Below are 18,508 nucleotides of genomic sequence, written 5' to 3' on the forward strand. Positions count from 1 at the left end.
CGCCGATCCTTGAGAAAGGATTACGACAGCATATACGAAACAGATGGAGAGTAAAAGGACTAGAATTCAAAAATACATGTTCATGGTGTCGAAGGTGGTGGCTTTCTTATATACACAAAATCACGTGAGACAGCGTCGCGTGGATGAGCGACGGGCGCACCTTGCCCGAATGGGCGGTGCGCCTAAAACGGAGACAGCAGCGTGTCCGCGTTTACTTGGATAATTGCAGGATAATGTCAATGAGTGTTACAAGTGTATTAGCTCGCGCCAGCTTATGCACCGCTAACTTAACAAACCCATTGCTTAAAATAAGCTTAAACTGCTTCAGCCTTCGTATTGTCATCGGGCTCTTTCTGACGAATCATAAGTTCGGAGAAGACGGCGAAGACGGCGAAGCCGAGATATGTTCAGGGGTTCAGGTGTCAGACCCACTCTTGACGGCACTTTGGTATTGCTACGTGTTAGACTCTCGGCTTTCAGGACCAAAGAATATGCCGGATAGAAGATACCGCTGGTATACCCTGAAGACTAATGCTGAAGGGAAATGAAGTAAATGGGGCTGTGGAGCAGAAGTAAGCGGGAGTTGGTAACGCTAACCCTAGTCTGGAGAATTTCAGGGCAGAGCCAGGTTCAACGCCAAAGGCCCCCATGCTACATCATCAAGAGAATACGATTCTGGCTTGTTATTGGACTTCAGAGCTCAGGCTCCATTGGGAGGACTAACGCTGAACAGAAGATCAAATACAGTATATATATCTGAGTTGTTGTCGAAGAAAAGTATTCTCAACAAGCACACTTGCAACTTACAATTCAAGCAATTCTTGCATCTAATACTCTATCTTGTCACACGAGAGCCTCCGGCTTCACTTGAACAACAATGATTTCAATCAAAACCATCATCTTCCTCCTACTCTCAGGCTCTCGAGCCGCAACCATCAATTCACGAGACTACCGACCGGACGAGCACCTGATGCTCGTGGACTGCGGTGTCGGAGCTGATGGTACCGCCAAGTCAAATGCGATGGCATACTATGCTGGGTCTTACAACCCAGGTGGCGGTGACACCAAATGGGTACAGCCAGACATGATTGCAAACGTGCCTTGGGACGGTTCGTACCCATGGAGATCAAGTGGCGTTGCCACCACATTCTCCAACGGCGACACTTTCCAGGTCGCAATCAATCCAGCTATCAAAGACTGGGAAGAGTCCAAGAGCTATGCAGGCGATGCAAAGCACACATTTGGAAACGAATTTAAGTGCTGGGCCGAGCATGGCAAGCCGGCTTTCGACCTTCCGGATGGAACAGCTTGTACCAGCGCCTACATTTGCTTCCATCAGCCAGATAACCCGCCACCCGCGCCTGCCACCGCGCCTGCCACTGACTTCCAAGTGGTAACCGACTATGGCATGTCCAAAGAGGAGATCCAGGTGCGCGTGCAGGGCACCAATTCTGAGGTCGCAGACTGGACGCCCGAGGCTGCTTTCAGCCACATTAATGAGGACGATGAGGGTCTTCAGTGCAGAGGAACGTCTTACAGCATTGGTAATGACTGCAGTATTACATTCGATGATTGCTTTTTCTCGGCGCGTGAGAATGTCCCTAGCATGAAACAGACTCTGATCGAAGCCGTGGCACCTGCGGTTGCGAAGACAAGTGTGACCAAGACGGGCCGATACAGCGGCAGTTGCCAAAACGAGGGGATGTGCGAACCCGATTATGAGTTTGAGTACCTGGAGTACACGTACCCCGTGACTGGAACTGTGTTAGTAAGTGTGCTTCCTGATGGAAAGAGGGATAAGGCATCTACACAGGCAAGGATCCATTGGACTGTCTCGTGTCCTAGTGCGGGAATTTGCGGGTCCTTCTGCGATGACAATCTCCAGAGCATTATTTCTTTTGCAACTGGGCTTGCTGGCATGCCTCCTGTTGGAGAATGGGCATGTGCAGCATGCAAATAGCCATAGACGGAAATCTAGCAATATTTCGTAGGGTTGGGGACAGGACTCTGACTACTTAAAGCCTTTTATTCTTTTGATAATCAGTTAACTTATCTTATAGCAAGGAAAGTTGGATTACTATTATGTATATATCTTTAGTTTTTATACTATAATTGAATTAATCTAGTCACTTCACAATCTATCTCACATAGTTCTAAGTTGACCTTAAACGACCTCTAGTACTAGGCCCCATTTAAGTCTTCCTACTTATACCGCTAAACTTTGGGGCTTCTGTATCACTGAAATTAAGCTTAATTTACCGGGCTTAGGGTTTATGGCAGCTTAGCTTCAGGAACTGGTTATTACATTCTTACTAGTTGAAACTTGGAATGCAGTTAACTACAACGTAGCATGACATCGCGAGAAATAACTAGATACTCGCGGAATAATTCGACAAACCTACATAAAAGTCCGTTAATAGTAAAGAAACAACTTGCAAGACGCCCCATGCATAGGATCTCGAACTTGCTGAGGCTTATGGCATAAACTTTACTAAAAGTAAGCTTAAAATACACTCTCTATAATATAAAACATTTCCTAATTTAATTCCTATAGTGCATAAATACTTAGTCCTTAAGCGCTATAACGGAGGCTATGTCACCATTCAGGTTCATAGTGGTATCGAAGATATCGGGGGACCCAAGATCGAAAAAAGAGCAAGAGCTCGTAACGACGCTGGAGGACGATTTAAAACCGGTGGTTACTATAGTGACTTCTGCTATTCGCACGACAGGAAGAAGCCAAAGATTGACAAGTACTCTCAACCTCAGGAGGTACTGAAGCCATGAGATCATGGGCGAGGAACACAAAGGGATACTGGCAGATTACTTCGGATGACCGGGACTGGTTGGATCTAGTAGTTGCTGGATTAAATTGCGGAGCTAATGCGAAGTACAGGATCAAGATTATAGATGTGGACATGCTTAGATTTATATAATACCAGATTAATAAGTAAAGTAAGTGCTAGGCTAAGTTTAGGAAGAGACTTTGTTATAATAAATAAAAGGAACTTTATAAATAGCTTAAGAAGATAATAAGGTATTTGGAATAAATCCTATTACTGTTAGAGGCTAGTAGGCGCTCTAAGATGGGCTCTGGTAGCAGTGGCTAATTAAAATACTCCTCTTATATACCTTCTAAAGAAAAGGGAAGGTTTCTATGCAAGCATGCAGGTGGCATCCATAAAGGGCTTTGTTAATCCGAAAGTCCGAGCCAACACTGCTTGCATGGGCATGGAACTCTAAATTAAGTCAGTATATCTATCTCTTTTGCCATGAAGTAGTAGCCCAAAAGAAGTATAGCTGCTGCCTAGGTTGCATAATCTACTGGGTTGAGACGGCGATTATCCAACTCTGCCCCAATCGGGCCTGAGCGGAAATATTATCAGTACAACAGTCCATTTACTACAGAAGCTTTAAGTTAACCTCTTTAATTTACTAATTTCGCCTTTATATACTACTAATTAGTAATTAAAATGCCAGATATAAGCTTATTAGCTAACTTCCCGCCTGGCAATATCTTAAAGTATTTACCTAGCTATATATAAAAGTAGGATAAGAGCAACTAATAATATAAAAACTAACAGATTATAGCACTAAGCATGGTCATAAGGCCTTGGAGGAAAGCTTAAAGCTGAATTGCTTACCTAAGCTTAGAATTTGGTAGTTAAGAGCTAAGAGAAGAAAGCTAAGCGTGTATACTTACTTGGTAAGAGAGACTCTTATAGTTCTGCAGACTGCTGTTACATTATGTAAAATATTAAGGGCTTGAACTGATAAGAAAAATATTTATTTAAGTGCAGTTTTATAACATACTGTAGATATTGGTAAGTAAGTTTGTATATAAAGCTTGGAAAACACGAGAGGCAGATACTATAATTAAGAGTTAAGAATTATTAGCAGCCTTTAGCAATAAGATAAAATCCTTCTGAGTTTATTAAAAATATTTTATAGAGGATATTACTACTTATCTAAAAGATAACTATTAAAAATAGCCTATATTAAGAAATGTTAATAATTATAATTTAATTTTTAACTTAATAGCTAGTATGGATCATAGAGCTTACTAAAGCAGATAGAAAAAGTAATACAAAGACAATAAGTATTAACTCCCTTTTCAGTATCTTAGAGGCGGCTGGACCTGTGTTTCAAGACCTTCTTATTAACCTTGGATATGTTAGACAGGGGAGTTAAGTTAAGATGTGGGGTTGGGTACCAGATTACGAGAGAGGAGAAACTAAATACCTATAGTTATGCTAACCAAGACTCCTGCCGTTAAAACAAACCATCTCCAGTCAGCATTATCCTTTAAAATGTTGACATTTATTCTAAAAATACCCTTATAAATATATGTTGTAGTTAGCAAAATAGTTTAACTTAAGAATAACTTGGCCAAGGGGTAGGAAGACACTAATAGAAGCATATATAACTGGAAGAAATAGAAACTAAAATAGTTAGCAGGACCGGGAGCTGCGTAAGAGGTGCTGTATATAGTTATCCAAGAAAGGCATCTCATGCTTCTTGCAATATCGGTAGATTGGCGCACTTCATCAATTAATACTTGGACGTATACCTGGAGATTGTTAGCCAGATTGATCTTTATATGGGAGTCATTTAGAAATATAAAGTTTAGTAAATCTCTCAAACGTTGTTCAGATCGGTTAATTATACTATTTCCTTGTTTTTCAAGCTGCTGGATAGTATTTAGAACTTGGTTATGACTATTGCCCTTAATCTTGTGCTTGTAATAGTCGTCCAAAAGTGTCCGAGCGCTTTTAATATGGTTTTTGAGGATATGCTTGACTCGGTTTAATTTCTTAAACCCCTTTAATAGCTCGTCGATTCTTTCATTGTCGGTCAACTGGTTCCGAGGCTCCTTTGCTAGGGTCTCATTCCATTCGCTATCGGCCAATGGATCTGACTCTGAAACATCATTTGGGCTATGATTGTGATGAAGACCTTGCTACATAATGGAATTAATATTACGTCAATCTTTGCAAGGGTACATGGGTGATTTTCTTGTCTGGCCAAGTATACTTACAAACGTACGTGGGTAGTCTTCAACTGCCTTGAGCAGGTGGTCCCATCGCTTCTCCAGCGTATCTATGAACTGTAAGATAAAGTGGATGACATCGCGCGGGATGATGCTTTTTGGAAGTGTACTGAAAAAGCTTGCCGGCTCATCCTCAGAAATGTTTGCCGATCGTAAGCATTCAATTGCTACGCCTGAGATAACCTCTTCCATATCCAAGCGTTTTGGTGATCCCAAGTACTGCAAGAGTAAACGTGGGAATGAGGTGGACATGTCGACAAGTATCTTGGCAGAGCCGTTGTGCGGTGGACCATGAGGGGCTACTTTTACATAAAGCCTAGCATCATATTTGTCCGGGTTGAAGCCAAAACAGCTCGTTCTTGTCCATAAAGGAGGCGAGTCTTTACTAAGGCTTATTACGATGAAACATTAGCCCAACTGTCATAGACTAAAACGAATCATGATCGCTAACTCACAATAAACGCATCCCTGGCTCGATAAGACTCATATGCCGAGCAAAGTCTTCTAAAAGCCGATCTTTCGACAGGAACTCCAGGTACTGATTGTTGCCTATGCGAGACAAACACAAAATATCATGCGAGACCTCATGATTTCCACTAAACCACTCATGTTGCTTGATTTTATCTGTTACTGCTGAGCTTTCAACGAGCAACTTCAACATATGAGGGTTAATTCCGACGGCGAGTTGAAGTGGTCATCGGTCGTCCATATCTTTCTCGTTCACGGACTGCGGGCATTCATGGATAAGCAGTTTCGCAGATTCCAAATTTCCAGCTTTAACAGCGCGACGCATTGGCGTGCAACCTTGAGCGTCCACTCTAGAGGCATCGTATCCAGCCTCAAGAAGAAGTTTCACTTTCTCAAGATCATCTCTTTTCGTGACCATAGTGTGTAAGGCTTTAATGCCCCTTTTTCTGAACAGTTCGATCATCCGCTTGTTGTTTGGCCGGGTGGCCCAGAAAATCGGACTTTTCCCCTGATTGCCTTTAAGCATGACATCTATACTATCAATTGACAGTAAGTATTCGACTACTGTGATAGGTCCTTGTCCTGCACTCCATGATAAAGGTGTTCGCCGATCTTTATCAGGATCATTAATGTCGACTTTTGGATGGTCTGCCAGGTATTTAATAGTATCCAGATTTTCAGTCTCAACTGCCCATGAAAATGGAGTTCTCTTGTTGTTGTCTTTGAAGTGAGGGTCCGCGTGTCCAGTATTGATCAAGTACTCAACGATCTCCTTATTCTGAGACTCCGGAGTTGTCCTAATGCCCCTCGACGTGGTTGAAAGATGCGAAAACGTCGAATTTGTTCTAAAAGAAACGGGAACTGTCGCTGGCTTTCTTTGAACTGCCCAAGATAACGGAGTTCGCCCATTACGATCAGGCTGGTCCGCGTTTCCGCTACATTTATATAATAAAGACTTCACCATGCCAAGATTGCATTTCTCTGAGGCGTATGAAAGTAGCGTTCGTCCCTCTATATCAGGGGTAGTTACTCCAGAGTCGTCTTCTTCTAAAAGAAGTTTCATGCTCTCACTCCTATTGCCAAAGATGCTCCAGATTAGTGGCGTTCGGGCTTCCTTATCTTGAGAGCAGGCCTTGACTTTAGGACTCTTCAACAAAGCTGACAGCACCGTTGGATCGAATTTCTGCGCAGCAAGTGAAAGCGGAGATCTTGAATCCCCGTCCAGGATGTTTGGATTGAATTTCGCTGAGTCCAACAGATGTTTCAAGAGGTTCAAGAGGTCTACCAGAGGTATGGAATTTTCGCAATTCAACGCCACAAGGAATGGGCTTTGGCTGGCAGATTCGATCCGCTCAACGTCTGATTCTTTTAACTTCTTGAGTAATAACGGTATTAGCTTTTTTTTGGCTGGCTACCAAAATGAGAGCCATCTCTGCCCGAGTCGATATTGTTGCGAATTGCGTAAGTAATCGGAAAATCCTCATTTTGCCCTGGGCCATTTACGTCGATCCCTTCGATCTCCAGGAGATATTCAACTATTTCCTGGTTGCCAGATTTCATAGCCTGTGTCAGTGCTGTTCGTCGCTCAGCATCGCGCTGATTGATATCAATTTTGAAATTAATATTATGGACTAGAGCATTCAGAACAGCCTTATCCACTTTTTCTATGGCTAATATCAATAGCTGATGAGGGTCGGGTTGTTCGCGGTTAACGAAGAGATAGCATGCAATTTCTTCGAGCGTGCTTGTTTCTGAGATAGCCTTTTCTGCCAGATCTTGTTTGTACAGGGCCATCCAGTCCCTGTTTGTCCGAAAGTTGATTCCTGTCATCTCGGGTAGGCCAGTAAATTAGCACAAGTTCTTGTATCCCTGGTTCAGAGGGTGCATTAAGGCCAAATTGGATCAGTCGTATGGAGGATGACAAGTATTGCGAGTATCCCGACAGTTTATAACAAAAGGAGATCATTTATTCCCGGTTGACAAAAATTGAAATATGCTTATTTAAACCTGAATGCAATATGAATAAAGACTGTAGCTAAATGTTATGCATGGCTGCCTAAAAGCAAAGTGCATGATGACGTGGCAATGTCACTGTAAAGTGGCTAATATGTATTACCACTACTATACCTTTCTGCTGCTGACGTTGCATTCTTTCTGGCATGACCTCGAATTGCAATAATATTATTTCACCGTTTATATGGCAACCTTTAACTCAAGTCAGTAATTCTTAAAGTAATATATTATAAAGATGTTAGGATATTATCAGAATAACATATATAATAAGTAAACAAAATAAACATGCAAGCGAGATAACATACTATGCAGCTAAAAGTAGCTTACCCTATGGTATTCTAAAACTTTAATAAATTAGTTAAAGATTTAAAAAAAAAATTATATTTAAAAATAATATAGTTAATCTTATTAAATTATTTTTTTAAGATTTTTATTTATTTTATTTTATATAAAAAACCTTAATTATATAATATAAGGTTTATTTTTAATTAGTATTATATAAAATAAAATAGTAAAAAATCTTAAAAAAAGTCTATTATAATTATTATATAACGTAGTTAATAAGCATACATCGCAGACAAGCATGCATCGCATTTTTCCCTCCTATATTTAACTTTTTTATCTAATTAGATAATTCTTAATAACCAAAAATAGCATAACCTTCAGATAAAGCTAAAACCCTTCTTATACTTTAAGCCCTTTAAAATAATCTAAAACTTAATATCTAATATACTATAAAGAACTATAAGATCTCTAAGTATAAATTACATCACTGCTATAATAGCATTTAATTATAACACAATTAGATCCCAAAGTCATAGAAATTATCTAATCTAGAGGAATAGATAATAATCTAATTCGTCCTTAACCTAGATTCCTAAGGATTTCCCTTATAACTGCATTTTATAAAAGAAATAACTAATTCTCTGCTTATTAACTATAATATATTACTTATCGGTAAGTACTAGGCTTATAACTTTATAAAGTAATAACTAGAGCTAAAGATATATTTATTTTATAAATATAACTATTAGAGAGCTAAATATAAAGATTTAATTATTATTTGCAATTAGTTTAGGCTTATATAGAATATAATTACAAAGTATAGTATCTAATTAGATAATATCTAAAACTTTAATAAGACTAACTTTATAATAGGCCTTATTATAGCCAGAATAATTATTATAGGTTTAAAAATATAAGGAAGGCTAAAATTAGTATAGCCTAGAAACCAGGAATAAATTATTATAATCTAGGCAATTAATATAAAAGGTTAATTAATTATGCTATTTATTATTAATATAGGCTAATATTACCTTACTAATTAGTATTAAGAATATAACCTCTTAGGCAATTAGGTTATTATAATAAGCCAAAATAGGTAGATAAATAATAAGCTAGGTCTTAAGTGGCTAAAGTACTTTAATTAGTTTATAACTAACTAATTAACTAGTCCCTATTATCTCCTAATCCTTAATAGTTATAAAAGCTACTACTTAGCCGATTTTAAGAGATATTATAAGGAGAATAAGATTATTATACTTTATATGCCTACTTATATATCTTATTTACTTTAGCCTCTTAATATTAAATACTTTAGGCTACTAAAATAGGCTTATAGTTAAGAAATAAAGTATCTAATTAGATACTCTATAACTTATATTTCTAAGACTAAGTTCTTTTTTGCCTTTTATATTATATTTAGAGCTACCTTTATAAAAAGTAATATCTAAGAGGGTTTTAAAGGAGCTAGGCTTACTCCTCTTAACCTAGAAACTATAATCTTAAAGCTTAATATGCAGCTATAGACCTTAATGCCTCCCAGGGAGGCTACTTAACTATTAATACTATAGGCTTTAAAGACCCTAAAGATAATAATTAAGGCCTAATCTTAATCTAAATACCTTAAAAGGCAAATCAGAAGGTATTATAATAGCTCCTTAGAGTCTATTATTAAAGCTTTAAAGTTAGCTACTAAGGTAATAAAGGCAGTTATATATAAGGTTATCTTATTAAGGGCTAAGCTTTATAATCTTTAAGATATAAATAAAATACTAAGTTAATACTATAAGGTAAAAAGGACTAAATTATAAAAAGGAGGGATTATAACTATATAGGAAGTATTATAAGTAATTAATCAGATAGATATTAATATACAGGTAATAGCTAAATTATTAAGAAGTAGTAGTTAAGGAAGATTAAAGTAACCAGGTAGTCAGCGCTATAGTATATGCGGTAAGGGCAGGTATAATGCAAGAACTTATCAGGTAGTTCTTAAGTTATCTAGGGAGGAATTTAATATATAAAAGCTAGCCTTTTTAAACTGCAGCTTGAGCTTTCGAGCTATAGGTTGAAAAGGTTAAGGAAGGTGTAATGCATACTTATCTGCGACGCATGCTTATTAACTACGTTAGTTAAATAAGTTATATCTTAATTCTAGCTATTTTAAGCCTAAATTAAGCTTTTTATATGCTTTTAGAAATATACCTTTAAAGTAAAAAGTGTGGTGTCTTGCTTACTTGTCTATCTTACTTATTTATTATATATATTATATTATTAATTATTTATTAGAATATTACTACTATATCAATGAGACTAAAAGTTATTACTAGATTTTTAAATAATTTAAATTTAGTCTTAAATACTATTTTTTTAATATAGTGCCTGCAGATTTATATATTCCTTTATACCTATTCTTATAACTAAAGAGTTTACTAGATCTCTACCACGGGCTTACTTTAATCTTTCACTTCCCTTTAATTAAATGTTATAATACATTTTAAAACTTAACATCTGTCTTAGAATAATAATATCGACCCTGGAATTCCTGACATCCCAGTTTCACTTCTCTCAACCCTATGTCTCTCTTCATTGCTCAAGACATCAACCAGAAGCCTTAGACCTTTAGATGGATGTAATTAAACTTGCTCTTGTGGACCTTCCGCGTTCCATAAGCCCTGTAATTGTTCCAGTTATACTCTTCAACAAAAACCATATCCCCATCGACAGCAGAAACCCAAGCAACATGTCCGGATTTCCCGGCATTTGTCTGAGCAATACAGCCAGGGACAGGCTTGTTATCAACCCTCACACCACTCGCTCTGGCAGCCTCATCCCACTGATTACCATTACCCCATGCCTTCCCTTTGTACTTGTTGTGGAACTTAATGCCCAGGCGCTCATTCACACGCCATGCCACGAAGCTGGTGCATTGGCACTTGAAGTATAGCCATTTGTCCGCTGGGCCGCAGCTGTTCTTGTAGGGATAGTCGTTGACCCTAGGGCCTGGGATTTTCTTATTCTTGGGGGGCTTGGGGACATTGGTGCATTTGCCCTTGACGTAGCCGTCCTTTCCGGTTTTGACGTATTTGTCGGCAACATAGCAGCCGTCAGACGTCTTATCCCAAATGGAATTTCCCTCGACGTTGTCCCCCTGAGTTTGGCAGGTAATGGTAACGTCCTGGCCCTTTTTGTAAGATTTCTTAATTGCGAAGGCCGTGCCTGGACCGGAACGGCAGTTCAGGTTGTCGCTGGTCACGGGGTAGGAATGAACTCCAGTGGAAAAGAATGCGAGCGCATAGGCGCACAAAATTGTAAACTTCATTTTCAGAGGTATTCAAGGAATGACTGCTGATGGCATTGAGACCGAATGTGATCTTGACGATTGCTCCAATTTATAGAAATGAGAGCCAAACCAATCACCTCTTCAGCTGAAGGAAAATACAACCACAAACAACTGACGATCGAAATGAAAAGAAAGACAGACAGATTGAGAACCCCTGTCTGTAAGACGGAGGAATTCATTGTTCCATTCAATTAACATTTATTAGAAGTTTTCTGGCGGCCTGCATATTGAAATTGAAGGACCTCCTCGAAAGGGTTCTGGGCCAAAGACGGCATCCCTAGTATTCCACAATGCGGCAGTGCCCAAGGCTTTAGAAACAGCTCTTGCCGACTCTGTATTAGCTCTTTTTCAGCTGCCGCGGAGGTATCCTGAATAAGTATAGGACCACTTTCCTCTTTAACTGTTTCACCGTGCAGGATAATCGCGGCATATTATTCCAGTGGATAAAACGAAAAACAGGGGTCATGATCATCTGCACAGCCTTGTCTACATTGGGAAGGACGTATATTAGTTAATCTGAGCGTGACCACTTAGCATTTGGAAGGATGTCATTCAACTGATCTCCATGTGATCAACGGGATATGACAAGAATTGCGGTGTTCTCTATTCAAGGAGTATTCTTGAGCATACGGTTAATCTCTTCAAACCTGTTAGTGTTGTCGGCAGTATATTCTTAAGTCAATCAGTTGTCAGTATTTACCCGAATTCTTTAATAAGAAGGTTCTAAGGATTCTATTGTCCATTCCATTCATTTATAATATCCTATATCCATGTAACTAACAATATCCACTGCTCATGATGATTCTCGTCAAGTGGGAAGTGCAATTTCATCATTATGGCAAAAGCAATATTCAGTTTCAACGGCTCCAGCAGACTTTTGCGCTTGGTGCTGCTTACGTCTTACACCGTCTTTGCCCACATCAATGACCTAGCCAAGAATCAAATACCCTACCATAAAAACTTCACCCTTTTCCGCAGCTCCAACATGGGCAACACGGACAAGCTCCCAAGTGGGGTTGGTTTCCATTCGTTTGGATCCCCGCTGTAGTTACTACGACTACACGCCGCATCCTCGCATTTTCCGAGGGTCAGCCGCACAAGAATTAAGACTATGGGGACTTCAAGCTATTCTACAAGCATACCAAGATCACCAACAGCCACAATGAGAGCCCCATCCACTGGGATGCCCTCTGAGAGATGGTCAGAAAGGGAGATGGCACTTCGGGAAACCTCACGCCCATGGCTAACGAAAGCACCATCTAACTGTTCCTGAAGTGGAACCACAGCGCCTATAGCCAAACGACGGTAATGCTTCCCGAGTGGGAAGAAGATAAAGAAGATCAAAATTTCTTTTGCAAGGAAGACGTTACACTTTTCTCGCCGAAAGCACTAATGAAGGCATGACTTAGGCTGATCCTATGGGTATGACGAAGCAGCTTACACATGACAGATGGTAATGGAATGCCATCGGCCCCGGTATAGGCATTACTGTCTACCCGAGGAAGCTCATCGATCCCCCTCAAGGAAGACACACCATGAGCTATGTGAAGGCCGGCAAGTGCATATGGTCCTACGAATCCCTCAAGAGCGCCGACCCTAAAACCACCATCGCCCAAATCTAGTGCAAAGCTCTGCCAAAACGACCGTGCCTCTTCTAATAATGACTTCCGTAAACCGCTCCAAGCCCTATAACTGCATTTAGCCTCTTTGCCCTGGGCCTTGCAGAGCACCAACCCTGCTCTACATAAAAAAAACTCTAACAGCCCCAGCCCAGACCTCAAGCCCTTAATGAACTCTGCGCATAAGAGCAGCTAGAGACACATGCGCGTACGGATTAGTTACCACGGTGATGTGAAACGGTGCAGCAACGGAGGAAGTTTGATAGGATTCAGATTTTAAATGGTCAAAATACTTAGAATACATTATACGTGGCTGTGACTGGTAAAAGATCCCTGTAGCTTAAACTGCTCAGGGCATACCTGTTTCGGCATCAAATCATTTTCATTTCCTCTGCAGTTGATTTCCATTATCTTCTTCAGGCCCAAGGCTAAGGTCCTTCAGGGTAGTATTATAATGTCTCATTTATGCGCAACTCTCAGCCCAGGAGTTTTATACTGGCCCCTGCCTCAGCCCTGAATAACCGTATTAGCCGCAATGTGACGTGACCAATCATGCCTTTGGAACTTAACTACCGGGCTTGACGTAGCATTCAGTAAACAACTAGTATGGCCAAACTCAAGGATCAGCCCCTTCACCATGTCACAGAGCTAATTATCCCTTGCAGATAAGCGCCTCAATCGATCATCTCCCCACATCCAGAGCGAGACTTTTTATGCCTGGCGGAAATTTCCGCAAGGTTACGGACGCATTTCATGGGTTTTATATTCACGTGGCCCTGTGAGCCTATTGGCTCCCATGTACATGCTGTTTAGAATAGCGATGGATCTTCATTCAGCTTCTGTCCGCACAGGAACAAAGTTCCAAGCCTTTCCTACTCAGGGTCAATCTCCGAGGTGTTTCACCAATACCCACAACCGCGATCCCGTTGAGGCAATTGAGTAGCTTCCTAATCTAGTCGAACGGCATAGGGCAAGACCAAGTTTATAAATCGGCATACTAGTTTTCCCGTCTTATTATGCAAGAAAGAGTCTAGAACGCTGGCTATCATGTTCTTCAGCAACTCAAAGAGGAAGGCATCTTATGGAAGGATGACCGGTAATTTCAGCATGCAGATGGAAATGAGGGCTGGTTGTTCATGTCTGCCTTATCCTATCACACAGCGTTAAGACTTGGGTACATAAAGGGCATATACAACCTTCTTAAGCTTGAACCAATACTCATCAACCTCCTTCAACCCTCTTCAACTTCCCCTCTACAGAACATTACTCGCCATGAAGTTCGCTCTCTTTGCCCTTTCTACCCTCACGGCCTCCCTTGCAGCCGCATACCCCATCACCGGCAACGACGTTAAGTGCCGCTCTGGCCCAGGCACCAGCTATGCGGTCAAGAAGGTATTGAAGAAGGGCACCGACGTTAAAATCACCTGCCAGACCGAGGGCACCAACATCAGCGGGAATACCATCTGGGATAAAATCTCAGATGGCTGCTATGTCTCGGACTACTACGTCAAGACAGGCTCTAATGGATACATCAAGCCCAAGTGCGGCGGAGGTTGCTCTGCGCCATCGTCTAACCAGGCTACCGTGGACCTGATTGGCGAGTTTGAGGGTTTCGTTCCCCATATCTGTCAGTGATGTCTTGCTCTTGGGACTGTAAGGCATACTAACCAGTTACGATAGACAAGGACGCTGCTGGTTATCCTACCGTAGGCTACGGCCATCTCTGCTCGAACTCCAAGTGCACTGATGTTAAATATGCAATTCCCCTTTCAAAGGCCAACGGCAAGAAGCTTCTCGCGGATGACATGAGAGTAAGTTTATCTTCATTTCCATCTTTACATCTCAGACAACTGGTCCTAACATCATGATAGAAATTCGAGAAATGCATCGCCAAAATGGTCAGCAGCAAAGTCACCCTCAACAAGAACCAATTCGGGGCCCTGGTTAGTTGGTCCTTCAACCTTGGTTGCGGTGCCGCCGAGGGGTCGCAGCTCCTCAAGCGTCTCAATAAGGGTGAGAAGCCCAACACTGTGATTTCTCAGGAGCTGCCCAAGTGGGTTTATGCAGGCGGGAGGAAGCTCCCAGGCCTTGTCCGTCGGCGTAACGCGGAGGTTGCTTTGGCTAAGAAAGCGACGAGCGAGAAGGCGCTTCCTGTCAAGTGCTAGATGCTTTTTTCTTTTTCACCGCAATACGGAGCAGTGATGATGGGTTAAATGTGCGATTTATTCCTGGAAGAAAGTCAATTATTTATCTAAATACTTGCTGCGATAATCCTCTACGCGCTCCTTGCCCTCAACGCCTTCTGAGCTGCTGGCTCGCTCCGTGGCCGCAATTTTCCCTAATGCTGAACTTGAACTCGTCTTCCGTGAGGCACAAGCTTCGAGACTTTCCGCAGCTTGCCAATCTCCGTCTGGGTACCGAGGTCGTCTTCTTTCTATTAAAGTAGCAGTATGTGGGCCTGGTTATAAACATGATAATTTCCCGGCAGACGGGGGTAAGCTCTCCGCAGCGACTTGTCGATATCCTATGTGTACCAATCTAAGGTCATGGCATAGGCGACTCCGCCAGGGCATGCGGTGTGATATTTGCAAGGATTCGCACAGGGATCTGGGTCTCACTGCGGCCTGCACACACCTTGGACTTGGCGGATTTTCTACTTGATCGTTAGAGCTTATTAAATTATTTATTACTTTAAATTCTATATAACTTAGCCTATAATATTATATATGTTAATACACTTAAGTGTTAGTTACATATTAAATTCTTAATTCTGGTAATGCTATTTAACCTGGCCCTCAGCATCCAAAGTGAGCTTGGCCTCAGCGAACTTCTAAGTCTTTATACATCTCTGAAACAGAATATTCAGCTCCGCATAGGTATAATCTTTCATTTCCGGGATACAGCACACCGTAAAGAAAAAAGACAGGATACAAGTCCCAGCGAAGAAGAAATCTGTCTTGGCTACCTAAGCCCGAGCACCCGGGTTGAGCATGTAACGTGTGATGACATTGCCGATAATGTTGAGAATGTTGTACGTCATTCCTACTAGGATAACTGTCTTGCTTCGAAGCTTGGACGCAGGAACCTCCGACATAAGAGCATAACAAATAGGGCCAACAGTGACGTTATACACAAACGCATACAGAATGAGCATACTTCCGATAGTCCAGCCCATAGCAGAAGTCTTTGGTCTCGTGCCGAGTCCTCCCATGACTAAGAGACTAATCTCAAGACCAGCCAGTCCCCAGACATACATGGTTCGTTGTCCCAAATATGGAAACATCAACCACGAAACCCACACTCCAATAATCCCAAGAGCATATTAGATGAGACTCATGTTGAAGGCTTGAGTAGTTGGAAGTCCTGCTTGGTGGTAGAAGTATGTTGCTCATGTTCGCAATCCAGTGCCAGATAAGATTTGGATTCCCCAGGTACAGTATGCAATTATGGTTCGACGGCGGTTAACAGCACGGAAGCAGTCAAGGTAATGCTGTCCTGTCCTGGCTTCTAGTTCTTGGGTCACGTTAGGGTTACGGTAACTTCCATCTGTTTCACCATATTATCAAGGCTTTTGGCCGAAGTGGTTCGAGAATCGACAAGACGACCGAGGTTGCCTTCTGCATCGACAATGCACCCCTTGCGAACGCACCACCAAGGGGATTCAGGTACAAACGATATGGCGATAATAAGAGAAACTAACCAGATCCACTGAATGGCGAAAGGAATCCTGTATGCCCACTCGTCGGTTCGATCGGCCATTGCGCGTAACACTCCAGCAGACAGAAACTGTCCGATGACCTGTCCCCATATTATTAGCAATTCTAAATAGTCCAAGGGTCAATGACCACATACCCAGCATAGATTCACATAGGCTGTGAGATACCCACGAAGGTGAACAGGGCAGACCTCGGCAGTATAAGCTGTCGTCAAAGTCTGAAAGACACCCCAAGGAATACCCTGGCATATCTGTCCAACCAAGAGGACTTCGACACTGGGGGAAAAGAATGTAATGAAAACAGCTGCTGTAAAAAGAGAAATAGAGAGTAGCATCGCCTTCTTGAAACCCAGACGCTCTGAGACATGGCCGTTCAAGTACAGCCCAATACGAGATCCAACCGAGGCACCATTGGACAACCTAACTTGCTATGCAGCCGTGATCTGATAGTCACTACTCGGAAGCTGATTTCCATATCGCTTCATAAAAGCTGGCTGGGCATTGAGGGATCCAATGAGTTCCATGTAGTATCCCTCTATGATGATTGCAGTCGAGAGGAGGACGGACCAAGCTACGGCAGCTCGATGCTGTTTGACCGATTTAAGAAACGTAGTGCCACGTTCTTCCTCAGCTGCGAGTTGAGCTTGATGAAGGTCATCGTGGTTAATCGAGTTGATCGAGTAGACAGGCTTTGTGGAGGTAGACTAACAGTATCTGTATTGTTGTGAATAAAAATCCTTCAAGGTGTATCTCGAGGTTTTTATAAAAGGACAATCATACTCATAGCAACGTTGTCAGCCCTAGCCGATCAGCGTAGTTGGGAATCCCCATAGGGTCTGGGGAAAGGTTAATTACGAGGGCTAAGCCGAACAAGCCCAGCTGACGATTATGCTTAACTATAACTGGAAATTCTTGGGACCATTAAGCGATCTAAGCGAGCAACGGATGATACTCTGAGGAAACCCTTTTGCCGCTCGTCGCTTGGCTGGACAGAGTCTTCGTTTGAACTCTTCATTGGGTAGATTGCTAGCGATGGTGTGATTTGTGGCAATGGACTGTCGCCTCGCTCGGATGCACTGTCATAATGGCATTATGATAACGCCATATAATATCGAACAAACCAGCATACATAAAGTAAACAATGCCCAGTCAAACAACGTGACCCTAAGTCATGTGCTACCAAGCCATTTCATTGTACGTCACAATGACTAAAAACGCTTATCACCACGAGCCAATTTGGTGGAAGCAAGGTGTCGTCTACCAAATCTACCCTGCATCCTTCAAAGACACCAATGGTGATGGCATTGGCGATATTCCCGGTATTATCTCCAAGCTTGACTATATCCAAGACCTCGGCGTCGACATTATCTGGGTTTCGCCACACTACAAAAGTCCCCAGGTCGATATGGGCTATGATATATCTGACTTCCAAGATATCCATGAGCCCTATGGAGCTCTCGAAGATTGCCAGCGCCTTATACAACAGATTCATGACAGAGGAATGCGAGTCATCTTCGACTTGGTTATCAATCACACCTCCAATCAACACCCTTGGTTTATTGACTCACGATCCTCTCTTACGAACCCAAAGCGAGATTGGTACTTCTGAAGGCAGTCAAAGGTCGATGGAAACGGCAATAAGTGCAGACCTAATAACTGGCGAAGTCAGTTCACAAAACCTGCCTGGATGTTCGACGACACGACTCAAGAATATTATATCCATGTTTATGCTTCTGGGCAGCCAGATCTAAACTGGGAGAACAAAGCCTGTCGCCGCGAAATCTACGACAACGCTATCAAGTTCTGGCTCGACCGTGGAGTAGACGGATTTCGAGTTGATACAGTCAACAAGTTCTCTAAAGTATCTGGTCTACCAGATGCCCCGATCGTCGAGCCGGATCAAGAGACGCAAATAGCTGTTTTTCATTATGCGAATGGTCCTCGTATCCACGAATATCTCTGCGAAATGAAACAAGTCATGGCCCTATGATATCATGACTGTGGGAGAACTGCCTAAC

General features: G+C 41.8%; 6 protein-coding genes across 6 annotated transcripts; 3 read left to right on the forward strand and 3 right to left on the reverse strand.

Annotated features, from left to right (window-relative positions):
• Positions 1–877: 877 nt before the first annotated feature.
• On the forward strand, positions 878–1,960 carry FOIG_13790 (protein arginine N-methyltransferase 1; the record flags this gene model as incomplete). Its single annotated transcript, XM_031214961.1, has 1 exon — positions 878–1,960. One exon carries the CDS (start codon positions 878–880, stop codon positions 1,958–1,960), a length of 1,083 nt encoding a protein of 360 aa, XP_031055232.1.
• A 3,784-nt stretch (positions 1,961–5,744) lies between these two features.
• Positions 5,745–7,348, reverse strand: FOIG_13791 (uncharacterized protein; the record flags this gene model as incomplete). Its single annotated transcript, XM_031214962.1, has 2 exons — positions 5,745–6,701; positions 7,022–7,348. The coding sequence occupies 2 exons, from the start codon at positions 7,346–7,348 to the stop codon at positions 5,745–5,747; spliced, it is 1,284 nt and encodes a 427-aa protein (XP_031055233.1).
• Positions 7,349–10,427: 3,079 nt separating this feature from the next.
• FOIG_13792 (uncharacterized protein) lies at positions 10,428–11,135 on the reverse strand (the record flags this gene model as incomplete). Its single annotated transcript, XM_031214963.1, has 1 exon — positions 10,428–11,135. The coding sequence occupies one exon, from the start codon at positions 11,133–11,135 to the stop codon at positions 10,428–10,430; it is 708 nt and encodes a 235-aa protein (XP_031055234.1).
• A 2,862-nt stretch (positions 11,136–13,997) lies between these two features.
• On the forward strand, positions 13,998–15,140 carry FOIG_13793 (lysozyme). The gene is made up of 3 exons (XM_031214964.1): positions 13,998–14,402; positions 14,456–14,586; positions 14,647–15,140. Exons 1-3 carry the CDS (start codon positions 14,048–14,050, stop codon positions 14,938–14,940), a joined length of 780 nt encoding a protein of 259 aa, XP_031055235.1. The 5' UTR covers positions 13,998–14,047; the 3' UTR covers positions 14,941–15,140.
• A 600-nt stretch (positions 15,141–15,740) lies between these two features.
• Positions 15,741–16,825, reverse strand: FOIG_13794 (MFS transporter, SP family, general alpha glucoside:H+ symporter; the record flags this gene model as incomplete). The annotated part of the gene is made up of 3 exons (XM_031214965.1): positions 15,741–15,996; positions 16,476–16,573; positions 16,628–16,825. The coding sequence occupies 3 exons, from the start codon at positions 16,823–16,825 to the stop codon at positions 15,741–15,743; spliced, it is 552 nt and encodes a 183-aa protein (XP_031055236.1).
• Positions 16,826–17,694: 869 nt separating this feature from the next.
• On the forward strand, positions 17,695–18,480 carry FOIG_13795 (alpha-glucosidase; the record flags this gene model as incomplete). Its single annotated transcript, XM_031214966.1, has 2 exons — positions 17,695–18,044; positions 18,102–18,480. The coding sequence occupies 2 exons, from the start codon at positions 17,695–17,697 to the stop codon at positions 18,478–18,480; spliced, it is 729 nt and encodes a 242-aa protein (XP_031055237.1).
• Between the last annotated feature and the right edge of the window lie 28 nt (positions 18,481–18,508).

This window comes from Fusarium odoratissimum, assembly GCF_000260195.1.
Source record: "Fusarium odoratissimum NRRL 54006 unplaced genomic scaffold supercont1.36, whole genome shotgun sequence".
NCBI lineage: Eukaryota > Fungi > Ascomycota > Sordariomycetes > Hypocreales > Nectriaceae > Fusarium > Fusarium odoratissimum.